The sequence below is a fragment of the Manduca sexta genome, chromosome 9, assembly GCF_014839805.1.
Source record: "Manduca sexta isolate Smith_Timp_Sample1 chromosome 9, JHU_Msex_v1.0, whole genome shotgun sequence".
Taxonomy (NCBI): domain Eukaryota; kingdom Metazoa; phylum Arthropoda; class Insecta; order Lepidoptera; family Sphingidae; genus Manduca; species Manduca sexta.
The window spans coordinates 4,724,313-4,739,041 of record NC_051123.1 but is presented as its reverse complement, the minus strand read 5'-3'; the positions used below and the strand labels follow the sequence as shown (position 1 = coordinate 4,739,041).

Below are 14,729 nucleotides of genomic sequence, written 5' to 3'. Positions count from 1 at the left end.
AAGGAAGCCACGTAAAATACAATCGAACGTTCCAATCGGCCCGTAATCGGTGAATTTTTATTTTTATTACACGGTTCACGAACTAAATGACTGTTTAAATATTCAAAATTTCGCCTACCTACCCCTTTTATTGCCACGGCACGGAGTGACTTCCGTGCCCGATAACTATGCAGCTAAAGGACGCGCAACGAATTATGGTGCTACATTACATCTCTGGCAACATGTTTGAACTCTCGCACTATAATACAATACGGCTTATGGTTTGAAGTTAGTCATGAATGGCGACGGATCCATTGTTTATGAAGACAAGTGTGTATTATGCCTAATTTCAGGTTAATGTAGCAACGGTATTGTTGGGATCAAAATGCAAAAAATTGGCAAACTTCACGTAGAAGCTATGTTCGCTATGTTAATTATGTCAGTGCCCCTATAGTTAGTCTAAAAAGGAATTAACGTAATAAGCCGGTCTATCCGGTGTAGCTACCATCCAGAATAATACAAATGAAAACTCAAACCAACGACTAATGTCAATGTCACTGCGCTAGAAAGTTCCAGAACAAAAGTGATTTTATATTTTCTAATAAGACTTATCTATGCGACCTATAAACGTTTGTCTAAGCATTGTATACCACGTCCTAGACTCGAGAGCATTGCAGGCGGCTATGTTTATTCATTATGCGTCCACGATCGACGACGGATCAATAATGTTTTCTCAAACAGTTGTCGCGTAGACTTTGTTTCTGAATTTTATGTAAATATCTTAGTTATATTAAAAAGTTTATGTAGTAAATAGATTAACTGTTGAATAACATTATCACACAGATAGATTCTAATTTAGGCTTTATATCCTTAAAAAAGATTGCTACCGAGACTGAGACTGATAACAGACTGAGACTTTTATTCCGGGAAAGAATTTTTACGCAGGCGAAGTCGCGAGCTGCAGATAATATATTTAGGCATTCAATTTAAGGACAAAATTGCCCCCGTCCGCATGATAACGTTTTTCCGGTATAAAAACTTTAGTAGTTCCTGAGATTAGCGCGTCCAAACAAAGAAACAAACTCTTCAGCTTTATATTATCAGTCTATACTGATCCTGATTATCTGTCTATACTGATTATCTATATAATCTGGTGCAAATATACCGGTTTTATAATTCGCACACGGCTACCACGATAGTTTACCGACAAACGCGCGAACTCTTAAGCTCGAAGCTCGCACACTAATCAATCGCACGAACAACAAAGCACATTTATCGCCGGGACATGATATCGACACGGGTCGGAAAAACGCTCAGCGCGACCGCCTCGCGGCATTAGCATATGAGGTCCAACGGCGAACTGTGTAATGGGATGTTTTACCATGTCGCCAGCTACCACTGTTTAACATACTTCTGGCGGAGTCGTGCGACTTTTTGTCGTGTCGTTTTTAGATACGAATATTTTATCTCGTTACGAACGATGGAGATAACTCGGTGTACGTTGACAAGTTGTATGGGCATGTATTGAATATTATACGATTGTTAAGTAGTTTTTTGAGTTGACAGACGTATGTGATGCTGTATAAACTGTGATGTAAAATGATTATGGTAGTTTGGGAACTTTAGGAGCTGCATGATAACTGGAAACTACCATTTGAAATAATTATATTGTGTTCTTTATCAGATTTGTTATAAGAGTTTAAACGTTGTTTAAAATACATCCGTGCAGACGCAGCCGTAATAAGCAAACCTAACGAGTTTTTTTAGAAATGACTAGAATGTTATATGAAGGATCTGAAAAATTACTTTCGGAGCATCTACAACCAGAAATATATTATTGATGCCCAAGAACTCTAACAGAGACAAACTGAAGTCGAGAATATTCTAAAACAATGCTCAAATATTGTGGCGGTGTGACCGCGAAGCGAGTCAGAATAGAAGACAATGATTACAATTTAAGATTCAATACCAATATTTTTTTAAGGCCATTACTAATACATTCTCTGCCTTACAAGCGCTCGAACAACCTATACTATTTCTTTAGCACATTTGCCAATACAAATTCGCCATTGATGTAGCCGGTACATCAATCAATACACCGAACGTCCCCAACTAGGCGCAGTGAAAGCGACAAACGGGCACAGGGCTGATCACAACCACTGCGTATAAATTTCTATGCAAATGAACCGGCGAAGAGCAACGTCGTGGCAATAATCGGCCGAAGGGGTCGTAAATAAAGTTTACGACGCGACATCGGCGGCAACCCTTGCTTGGTGAATTAACGCGACGCGGGAGGTACCCGCGGCCTAGTGATGAACTCGCATGAAAGGAGTCGACCGGCGACGAGTTTCGCCGGCTCTACGGGACTGATGCATTTATTAAGTTTCAAATGTAGTATCACTTTTTTTTTAATTCATTTACAATACAAATTACAAATGGATTTCATTTCACCGGTACCAGTAAATCTGAAAGGGTTTGTCTTGGCACCTAATATTCGAAGCTACATCAACGGTATATATTTTGTATGGAAACGAGTGGTCGAAAAAGACAAAGTAAGTAGTACTTATCACCTTTCGCACTTAAAGCTGCGTTGCGTGAAACAAACATGAGTTTAAGTGTACTAAATTTATTAAATACCGTGCTATATTTTGTAACGGTGTCGATATTTTAAAGTTGTGATGGCTGGGCTTAGTTTGGTCCTGGTAAACCTGTGAAAGATTCTAAAAGAGAACCAGCTATATAACAGTAGTGGCTGGGCTTAGTTTGGTCCTGGTGAGACTGTGAAAGATTCTAAAAGAGAACCAGCTATATAACAGTAGTGGCTGGGCTTAGATTGGTCCTGGTGAGACTGTGAAAGATTCTAAAAGAGAACTAACTATATAGCAGTAGCAAAGGGTCCATATAAGCCGATCCCTGCAGACTTCCTTTCGTAACTTATGTAAAATCTTATATTCGTTGAAATTTGTAGACCACATTTACGCTTATTACTAGTATATATAATATGTTGTGTCGGGTACGTTTTCTGGAATGTCATTCTTCGCCACTGCTATATAGTGTTTACTAGTTGGCTTCTTTTTGAATGTCCCTCGGTCTAATATTTGTATATTTTAACTCCTTAAGTATATGAAGAATATTGTAGCCAGTGGAACGTAGCTGTGCAGTTCTTTGTTCTACAAAGTTGTAGTTCAAAGCTGGTGATTACCATGAGGTGAACCACCTTATAGCCTGTTTGTCCTGTTAGTAATGTCGAAAATTTCAAAATAAATGTCAGGGCCTTTGGCTATTAAGAGTCGATTCGGTTTAGGTACTGTAGTATGAGAAATCTGCGTCATTGGAGCATCATCATATTTATTCCTTAGGCGAAACTTACAAAATTTACCACAATCTATAGACTGGTGTTGAGAATATCTACACATCCATCTACAAGAACTCCATTGAGCCTCTACGTTTTTATAAGTGCAAAAATTATGTCAATGAGCTTTAGCGGACATAGCTAGTGACCAAGGCCCCCGCTTTAAGTATACGGCCATTAAAAAGAATATTATTATAGAAAATTTTTACATTTCATTTCCCAGTAAATAGAATATGAACAAGCCAGAAACCCGCCTGCAAAGCATTAGCGACTATTTCATTCAAGTGACAACGGCACACAGGCGACGCGGCGCGTATTCCAAATTCTAATTCAATTTACCAAAAGGGTTGCCAGCTACGCGGAACGAAAAATGCCGGGGTAAAAAACGTAAAAGAGAGCAAGGGAGCGAAATTCAAAGACATGTCTAGGGGCGGCGACGTGTCACGTCGCGTGCGGTTTCGGGAAGCGCCCGTAATTGATGCGTTTAGGATTAAGATAGCTTTTTAGGTGTCGTCGAGTGAACGAGGGAACGCGTTGTCGTCAATTTGTTGGATTTTATTGATATCTGGTAACATTGGATTTCGAAATTTAAATAAAAGACGTTTGAATACAGAATTACTTTGAATGAAATTTGTTTATAATCTAGAAAAAAAATTTTTTTTTCGCTTATGATTGGAATACGTTATTACTACATAATTTTTCGTCAATGACTGGCTGTTGTTGAATCTGCAACTAATTTCAGTACTTATAGTCTCACTTGTCTTCACAGAACCATAATTCATGATAATTTCTCCGCAACTTTTTTTCGATATTCGTTATCCGTTAATATTCTTACAAACGCATACTATACTACATATTTTTATAGTGTTGTATAGGCATCATGTTCAAATACCTAAGTGTTCTAACCAAATATAACCTTGGAACAGGTTTAAGTAATTTTCTATTCATTTAACTGCATTAAAAGCGATGTCACCTTGTCATAAGTTGCTTTAAATTTTACCTTAATCGTATAAATCATACTGAAATTCTGCCTTAAACGTCGCAATCTAAACTGATTTAAAATACTTTTCATAATTTTATGAATCTGAATATTTAAAACTTTTAACTGTAAGACTTTAAAATCAGATATGCTGACAAGTTTAATACTGTGGTGAAATGAAAATGGAAAAAATATAACTAATGCAATTTCATGACACCGCGAAAAGTTTCTTAGGAACTTACTACCGTGTTCGGCTTTTTATTAATTTATTAGTACTTTTTTATGTGTAACAATGGTTCAGTAGTAACATTAGAATTTATACTAATGAATTATATTATTAAGGTAAGTTGATTAGAATTGTTGTTTTCTTGAACTCCAAATGACAAGGGGATGCTGATGGTAGGATATATTTTATATTCGCCCGGACAGCGATCACAGTACCCATGATGTTAAAACCCGCCATAGTGGCCCTTGTAAGTGTATCATGTTCCGGGATCTTCTTGCGTATATCCGGTTCCAACAGGCCGGCATAATTGTGTCAACTGCCGAGGGGTAATCATGTATTGGACCCCACTCCACTTACCATCAGGGGTCACTTTGCTGTGCACTTATAAAACAAATTACAATTACCTTCGACTATCTAACACTAAATATGAGTTTGTATTAATTTTAATGTCAACAAAGAAAACCAGGCTTCGAGTCGAGCGCCAACAGTAGGAACACCTCACGATAGAGACGTCAAATGGCTTGACACGACGAAAATTGGGCGCGAAATTTTCGTGACCATAAAGCCGACCGGGAAAGCTGTCGCCCGCCAAAAACACATGCCTCGCGCTCGGGGATTCCCACAGAACTTTGCATTTAAAAAAAAAAAAAATATTTACTAACTCAATATTCCTTGGTGCAGTTAAGTTTTCAGTCACGGATATTATAGCTGATTGTATATTTTTTATTGTAAAGTTATTAAGCTTTTATAGCTAGCAAATTGATTTGAGGCCACGAGGAAAATCATAAATGACTCAATCAAAAATAATTAAACTTAAAAATCATTTCATTTTAATTTCACTAAAAGGTATCAAGTCTCCTAAGCAAAATATTATTGTTTGTATTAGGAGAAGAAGAAGGATTTCTATATTGAACACTCTTCATCGGCCATTTTTATCACTAAAATCGACATAATAACTCACTTTTCGCACACAAAAATACAAAGATATCCCTACAAATATTCCAGATGTATAATATAATATATCGTTGCAAATAGTACAATGAAACGCGTGTATTCAATTCGATTCCATTTATTGCGGACTGCCAGATTACCCTCATTAAGATAATATTTATACTTATACATCTATAAAGCAGGTAGCCTAGATGGTTGTGGAACTGACTGCCGAGACGAATGTCCGCAGGTTCAAATCCCAACGGCACACACCTCTGACTTTTCTAAAATGATGTGTGTATTCTTTGTGAATTATCGCTTGCTTTAACGGTGAAGGAAAATATCGTGAGAAAACCTGCATACCTGAGAAGTTCTCTATAGGAATTTTGAGGGTGTTTGAAGTCTACCAATCCGCACTAGGCCAGCATAGTGGACTAAGGCTTAACCCCTCTCAGTAGTAGAGGAGGCCAGAGCCCAGTAGTGTGACAGTATATAATACAGGGCTAATATTATTATTATTATTTTTTAATATAAAGCAACTATACTAAATATACGAAATACTTCAAGCGTGTCCTGTCCTTTTAGATTTAAGGTCAGCCGGCTATACTGCCTCAAGATGTTAATGAACAAAGTTTTTACAAACGCGAACCGATGTCCAACACCGTGTCACGTCAAGGGAGTTATGCATTTAGATGGCGTATTTCAATTAATGGTAATACACTATGTTTACGACGCAACAAAAACTTCTGTTAATGCCAGTGTGAAATACCTGAATAAATATGAAAACCGTTAAATATTCAATTGCTCATTAATACTAAACATTGTATTTATCAGATAGTTGTAAGTCGATGTGCGTATTGGAAATTAGTTTTTCGTTGAATTACATTTACTCGTTGTGTAGCCTGTTATATAATTAGTCCCCTCTTCACTTGAAAGAACTAGTCCACCTTTATGCGACACGTATTTTTTTAACGTTGCTTCTTATTTTGTCTTGATAATTTCGTATAAGAATTATACTCGAAGAAGAGTTTATTTCTAAATAGCTAATAAGTGAAACTGACGTAGAGCCTTAATTCAGTGTGATGTGCTATTGTCACTTTTATTTCACAAACATAGGTTTCCATTTAGATATTACAATTAATCCCTATTCAATACGATCTACTAACCGGTTTAGTCTAGGAACGAATAGAACTGCCTCGGTATTATAAATAACTAGCTTTTGTCAGCGGCTTCGTCCGCGTGAAAAAGTTTTCCGGAATAAAAACTCACTCAAGAGTAACGTAACTGCATATTAGTGAAAACAATTAAAATCGATATCAGTTTAGCAGTTCCTGACATTAGCGTGTTCAGACAAACAAACTCTTCATCTTTATATGTCAGTTTTGATGACACACTAGACGCCCCTGGGACGTATTGAAATCTTATTACAGACGCTTCTGTTTTGAGACGTAAAAACTACTCAGGCACCTAGGAAATGGTTTTCAATATGTATACCGATCAATATTGTTGCTGTGCCCACAATTACGTTAGCGGACTTGGTAACAAGTCCCGTAGGAATATCGTGATAAATTGTAATGAAATATATCCTGGATACCTATATGATATTTATAAATTATTGTAGTATTTTGGGTGGGAGCGTCAAAAATAGGAAGTATATATTTTTTATTTTCGTAGTGTCATTGTCTGCTGTATATTTGGATTTTTACACCTATCTTTGGGGTCGAAGCCACTACTGCTAAAAGTCGGAGATTTCATACGCCCATTATAAAGTTTTAGTTTATATACTATTCTATAAGAAACAGTCTTATTATCTATACTATTATATAAAGCTGAAGAGTTTGTTTGTTTGTTTGTTTGTTTGTTTGTTTGTTTGTTTGTTTGTTTGTTTGAACGCGCTAATCTCAGGAACTACCGGTCCAAACTGAAAAATTCTTTTTGCGTTGGATAGCCCTTTGTTCGTGGAGTGCTATAGGCTATATATCATCACGCTATACCCAATAGGAGCGGGGCAGTAATGGTTAATCTCAGGAACTACCGGTCCAAACTGAAAAATTATTTTTGCGTTGGATAGCCCTTTGTTCGTGGAGTGCTATAGGCTATATATCATCACGCTATACCCAATAGGAGCGAGGCAGTAATGGCTAATCTCAGGAACTACCTGTCTAAACTGAAAAATTATTTTTACGTTGGATAGCCCTTTGTTCGTGGAGTGCTATAGGCTATATATCATCACGCTATATTCAATAGGAGCGGAGCAGTAATGTCTAATCTCAGGAACTACCGATTCAAACTGAAAAAATATTTTTGTGTTGAATAGTAGGTACTTTGTTTGTGGAGTGCTCAAAGTTATATATCATCACGCTATGACCAATAGGAGCGGAGCAGTAATGAAACATGTTGCAAAACCGGGGAAAATTATGAGTTTTGAGAGCTTCCGTTGCCTGCGCTGCGTAAACGGTTAAAGTTATGCAACAATGATGTATGACGGGAATGTTTCACTTAAAAAGTTCTAAAAAATATATTATAAAAACAAAAGTCCCCCGCTGCATCTGTCTGCCTGAACGTATTAAACTCAAAAACTACCCAACGTATTAAGATGAAATTTGGTATGGAGACAGTTTGAGACCCTGGGAAGAACATAGGCTCCCGGGAAACTACTACTTTTATAACGGAAAACTTTAGCCTGAAAAACTTTATAACGCGGGCGGAGCCGCGGGCAAAAGCTAGTTGTTTATATTTCTGGTCAGATATTACATCGTAAAGTTACTATTTCGTTAAGGTGCAAAATGATACTCCGTTCTATGACGTATAATACACAATGATGTAAATGACAGTAGGAAAGAGAATACGCGAAGATGGGACGAAATTTCGCCAGCAATTTGACAGCTACTTGAAAAAAAGAGATCGACTGCCCTACACAAAATTTTAAAGTCAGTGTCAATGAAAGGTCAATATAAAAGCAATAACAAACATTTTTACAAACATTACGAAATACTTTTAAAAAGTTTAACGAACTTCGTAAAATTAACAGTTGAATTGATGGATACAAGCGACACTTCATAAAGCTTTCGAAATTCGACATCCATTCCGCGAACGTTCGGCTTCGTAACGTAGTAATGACGTAATTTATGAGTTTGCGAAAAGTTTTGTTCGCGGCGAAATATTTTACTGTCCCGCCGGTGACACGCTCTTGTTCGAGTGTGCACAAGTTTCGGTGTTACACTGCATTACGCTAACTTCAGACCGCGCGTTTCGAATAAGGCGGTAATATTATTTCTATAACATATAATTTTTACTGGGACCTTATTCTATATGCCAGGTCATTTTGACAGTGCGCAACAAGCATGTATCGCACCGCGTCGCGTTTAAGACAATAAAGATTGATATACAGAATATCATTCCACGTTAATTTCAAAAATATCACGGCCGCGTTACGTGTTTACACTTTCATAGAGAATAAGGCCCCGGGTTGTGTATAAAACTGCTTACTTGGTATTGGTAGCGTGAATGAGCTGTACATCCAAGAGTTCGATTTCCGAATGTTTCCATACTTTGTGTCAAGTTCTCTGAATACATTTGAACGAGGAAGGACAAAAATACACTTCCTTGAATATAATATTAATTTTTTAATTCGGTTATAATTTTTTAAGAAATTTCACACTCATAATTGTGGGTAGCTGCGTTGAAAACCTGCATATTAAGTAACTATATTTTGGACATCACCTTACCCTTACTGTATGCCCATTGTTGAATATCAATAGTCTTTTGATCATAGATTTAGTTTCTGACACTTTTAGTCAATTGAAAAAAACTCAAATTGTTAGTCACACCTTTATCCATGAGCGTCAATGTTGCATGCGACAAATGCATTCTGTATTGGCAAAGCGCAATTTTCATGTTGAGCTGTTTCAGGGATAGTGGGGCGACAGCCGTTCCATGATTTATATGTAACGGCTTGTCGGCCCACGAGGCAGCACGCGAACACTTGTCACCAATTGTCGCATTTTTGCCTATGGGATTTTGTAATACTTTGATGAAGTATATTTTGTAATGTATTTGTTTTTACAATGTATATTTCGTTATCTCACTGAAATATATCTAGAGATGGATCTATATGCGCTGATTAAAGTGAAATGGCAAATATATAACGATTGGCGTATCGTTACTTATCGTTTATCGGGTTAGTAACTTCATAAAAATTGCATATTTTAGCATTAATTTATATAAAATTAATGCTAAAATATGAATTTCGATAGCCAAAATATCTCGAGCGTCACGTCTGGCCAAACACAACCGGAATGACATTCACAACTTTGAATTGCAATGCACAATACGATTGCGCTCGTCCCCTTAAAGAATCAATAGTTTATAAAATTCATTATCTATGCCCCGAATGTTCAGGGGTTCCGACGCTACGTCCGCATTTCTTATCTAGCCGCTATCCTAATAAAGATAAGTAGAATAATTTGTATGCAAAAATAATCACCTAAATACCTATAATTGCTTGCAAGACAGATTTATGATTTTGATAACGATATGGGCAGTGCAGGTGTCACGCTTTAAAGACAACAAAACGTGCAGTACACGTGATGCAACCTAAAACTGTATACTTTTTCACTGAATTATGCGCCCAAATACACACACACACATGCACAAACAAACACACGCACGCACACACACAGACACACATACACACACACGCACGCGTTAGCCTTCGACTCAAATTCAATGAACATGATTTATAACTTTGGTGAAATCCTACTGCAGTAATCCTAATGATTAATTTCAAGTACTTGTTACTATGTTGTAATCATTAAGAAAATTGGATGGTCCATTTGTTAAATCAAATTAAAAGAATTAATGTAGATTAATATAATTATTTCTGTATATGTATGGCCAAAGCGTGGTCTTGATAAAACCAAATGGTTGACCTTATTGATTTTATGGTTGTCACTGAATTAATAGAAAGTAACTTTGTGTTCCAAACACATTTGACATCTTTAGTAAAATTATAAACTTTTAAAACACATGGTTTTTGTGGAATCATTGTTCCACACTTCCAATACTTGTGTTCGTCTAAAGATGTCAGTCTATAGAACTTACAAAATAAAATTTATTTTGTAAGTTCACACTGTTTTACACATATTTTTCCCTTTAAAACTAAGAGACACATAACTTACATACAAAATCCTAAGAAAAACAATAAAAAAATAAACTTATAATCATAATATATATATAAAGAAATTGTTTGTGCGATGTAATAATATGTAATTTACTTACCACATTCATTCTTCACCCAAGCTAGTGCTGCACACAACAATGCCAGTGTTTTTCCAGATCCAGTTGGACTTTCCAGTAAACAATTTTGGCTGTTCTTTATTCCTGTTATCACCTAGAATGGGGCAAAGCAAATGGAATCATAAAAACAACTGATTGAAATATGGCATAAGGTAAGGTGAGAAAACCTGATATGGCTGCATTCACTGAATGTCGACATTACTTTTGAGCGGTCTGGAAATCTTGGGGAGGGCTGGGTTCATGTGCATTCTGTGACTTTTGATGATGATAAATTATTCAGGGGTTAAAAAACAAATTGTAAGCAAAGAGTTCTTTTTAAATTACTTTTTCAGATGCTTCAATCATAAAAAAATACAATGGATATTTTGTTTAGGATCTATTCGCTTACATTTTATTTTTTGTGAATTTGGCATAAATCATATATTTGCCATAATTTTCAATATTTGGTAGAATGTTATCAAATACTATAGCATGATGTTTATGTATTATTTATAAACAAAGTCCTTAATTTACTAAAGCTATGACATAGAGTTTTGTTTAGGTCATGTACTTACATTGGTACATGGGACAAAATATGAAGAGCCTGAATCTTTAAAAGCTTTTATTTTAGACATTTTGCAGCCCTCATACAGACAGACAGGAGAGACTGCCCCTACTCTGCCCTCTATGCTATGCCACTGAACAAGTAACATATAGCTACTATTTGCACCCTGGCATGCAACGGCTTGCTTTTGGGTTTCTGATGATTGATAAAACTGGAGGTTCAACACATTACCCTTGTACTAATCACGGTTTAATAGATAAGGTTTTTATGGACAAAATTAACAATTATATGGAAGGCTGACATTTTATGATGGTATAACTGATGTAAGGAACATACTTTGGGTTTTAAATACTTACAACAAACTATTAAAACTTACTGTCAATCTTATCATTTAATGAATAAATACTATTTTATTGCACTACAAAGGATTGTTACTTTTGTTATACTTAATTTAGGAATATTTCAAGTAAGAATTTTGAATATTACCTTGGACATAACAGCCACCTGACACCCATAAGGGTTAACTGGTAAGTTAACATTAATTCCGCCTATCATTTTATTGATGCCTGGTGGACGAGGTTTCTCTTCCCTGATCTTACTAACTGACGGTCCATTATTAGATTTTGAAAATAACTTTTTAAGTGCAGACGTCTTTTTATTTTCTTGACTTAGAGTCGGAGGCAAGTTATCTTCGTCTTTGCAAGGAGAGTTTCCGTCGTCGTCGTCACTAATTACTACATCAATGGAGATAGGATTTGTCTGATCTTCAGGGTCCATACTATCGTCATCATCAGATATTTCGATTGGTGAATTCATTTTATAAAATTATTTGTAAACACTGTCACAAGTCACACAATGTTGGCTGTTCCCGCGCAAACACACTTACTGTATTCAACAATATGATTCACTCTTAGTCATCTTAGAAATGTATAAATCCTTAATTAGAACGTTCGGGGTATGTTTAAATAGCTCTTAATCAATAAAATCTAAAGAATTTCAGTATGTACCAATATCGAGATTTAAACTTTAAAGTTTTTTTTTTCGTATAGTTAATCTGTCACTGTCAGACATAAACTGTCATGGCTCTTGCGTTTTTGCCACTAAATATAGGCACAATATGAATACAATTTTAAAGTAACATTTCATTCGTGTACATATTATTATATTGCTACTATTGAAATATGAAAGGTTGTACATATAAATTTATTTCATATGATATTTTCATTTTGCGGATATTTTCATAATTGTAACGAAATTCGTAAACGCTTTATTGTTAGATGTGCCTAACTTTGTAAACTGTAAGTAGGTAGATAAAAAGAATAATATTTTCATTTTTATCTATAACGTACTTTTTAGTTAAAATATATAAAATATTTTATATAAACATCTTCGGTGGTATACCTAGGTGTATCGTGATACGTCTGTCGTGCTTAGCTCTTCAGTTCGATCTCCGAGTCTGATAAATTAATATCGGGTTTTACTGCTCAGTACCAGTTTGGAGTCTTAGGCTTGTGTCCGCTATGGCGATAGGTTCGTTAGCTATTACATTATAGAGCGTAATACCCACACATGGTGAAAAATGGGTGCACTACTTGTGCATTGCCTAAGCACCTACTCCTTCGTTGGTAAAAAGGGTAGAACAAGAACATTTTGTAATTATTTTGCACATGTGCAATACATGTATGTATTTTAGAGTTCGGATTTTATCTGTTAATTACATAATAATCATAATATTATTAAAATAACTTTTGGGTTGAAATTTACACCATAAATTTTGGATAGGTAAGGCTTTTATTAAAACTATCAAATACTGATCTATAAATATATCTTGCAAATAAAAAATACGAATAATTTTAGCTAAATCGTATATTATGCCAAACATACAGTAATTTTATTGTATAAGACGTCATGGTACATTAATACAGACGGCACGAGATATTTTCATTGTCTACACCATCTGCAATAAAATGAATTTTATTTAATTGTGTGATCATTCCTGAATTTTAATTCCACATTAGTCTGTAAATAAAGGGATCTTGGGTATTTAATACTACGACTATACTTACCACAATGACATGACCGGTATAGAATCTTACTATAGTTACTTTTGCGTTGTTTTGGCTCTCTAGTCTATTCTAATATAATTATAATAATAATATCAGTCCTGTATTATATACTGTCCCACTGTCGGGCACGGGCCTCCTCTACTACTGAGAGGGATTAGGCCTTAGTCCACTACGCTAGCCTAGTGCGGATTGGTATACTTCACACACCCTCGAAAATTCTTATACAGAATAACTTAGGTATGCAGGTTACCTCATGATGTTTTCCTTCGCCGTTAAAACAAGCGATAATTCACAAAGAACACACACATATTTTTTTTAGAAAAGTCAGAGGTGTGTGCCCTTAGGATTTGAACCTGCGGACATTCGGCAGTCCGTTCCACAACCAACTAGGCTATCGCCGCTTTATCTAGATGAGTGTTTGTTGAAATTTATATACTTACACTTAGTTTAATTTTTATTCGGATTCATGAACATGTAGGACAACAACGACAGGGCGATTGCCCAGCCTAACCAACACATTGTATTTTTTTTATATTTTTCGATTTTGTGCAGTTTTTTTAGAATTTTGATTTTTATGGTATGACAGTGTCACACATTTTTTTAATATTTTCGTAAAATCGTTAAAAGAGGTTATTAGCAAAATTTAAAAAATATGGTACCGTGGTGTTTACATTCTTCTTGAAGAGACAAAAAGTCTCAGCAAAAAGTACTCTGTTGTTTTCCTAGGCGAGCATCGGTATGGGTAGACAGCACGCATTGTTTTGACTATTCGTATCACCAATCAGCAGTGTGAGGGCATTGTTACAATTCCACTAAACACTTGCAGTAATGAGCCAGCACCGGGTAGTTCACAAGTAGTTTTCATCATTCAAATAGCATGCACGCTAGATATCAGAGCATAGAATCACGCCTGTACCCCTCTTCAGGAGTAGGCACAAGTATTATCACAGATAGATCTAGACAGCTTCTATGTGATAAGCCTATTACGATTCGCAAAATCAGCGGTAAGGTGATATTAGCTTTTTGATCCTTGTAGATGAACTATTAATTAATGGTTATTTACATGAAGCAATCATCACCAAAAACACTTAAATTTCCAAATGGCGTTAATAAAATACAAATGGAAGTGTTGCCAAAAATGCATAAATATATTTTATCGTTCACTCACCATTTGCGATGTTGGATGAAGTGTTTATGCATAGTTCCCGCCATACGCCATCGCGCCATAGACAACATTCGGGAACATTTCACGAGTGAGTTGTCAAACGTTATGGGCCGTTATAATTTGTTTTATAACCCGGTACAGAGCTGTTTAGCCCTTGCAATTAACAATACTGTGTCACAATAAAACAATA

At 35.8% G+C, this 14,729-nt stretch overlaps 1 protein-coding gene and 1 long non-coding RNA gene across 2 annotated transcripts in view; both read right to left on the bottom strand.

The window, feature by feature from the left end:
• LOC119188847 overlaps positions 1-12,369 on the bottom strand; it is a 45,095-nt gene extending 32,726 nt beyond the window's left edge. Inside the window, exons 1-2 of the mRNA XM_037436890.1 lie at positions 11,795-12,369; positions 10,747-10,858 (exon numbers count right to left, since the gene is read on the bottom strand). Coding sequence (XP_037292787.1) covers positions 10,747-10,858; positions 11,795-12,124 — 442 coding nt within the window. The 5' untranslated portion in view covers positions 12,125-12,369. The remainder of the gene's footprint in view (positions 1-10,746; positions 10,859-11,794) is intronic.
• A 787-nt stretch (positions 12,370-13,156) lies between these two features.
• LOC115447476 lies at positions 13,157-13,960 on the bottom strand. Its single transcript, XR_003939018.2, has 2 exons — positions 13,815-13,960; positions 13,157-13,265 (listed from the first exon to the last, which is right to left on the bottom strand). It is a non-coding gene; the product is annotated as an uncharacterized LOC115447476 (long non-coding RNA).
• Positions 13,961-14,729: the final 769 nt, after the last annotated feature.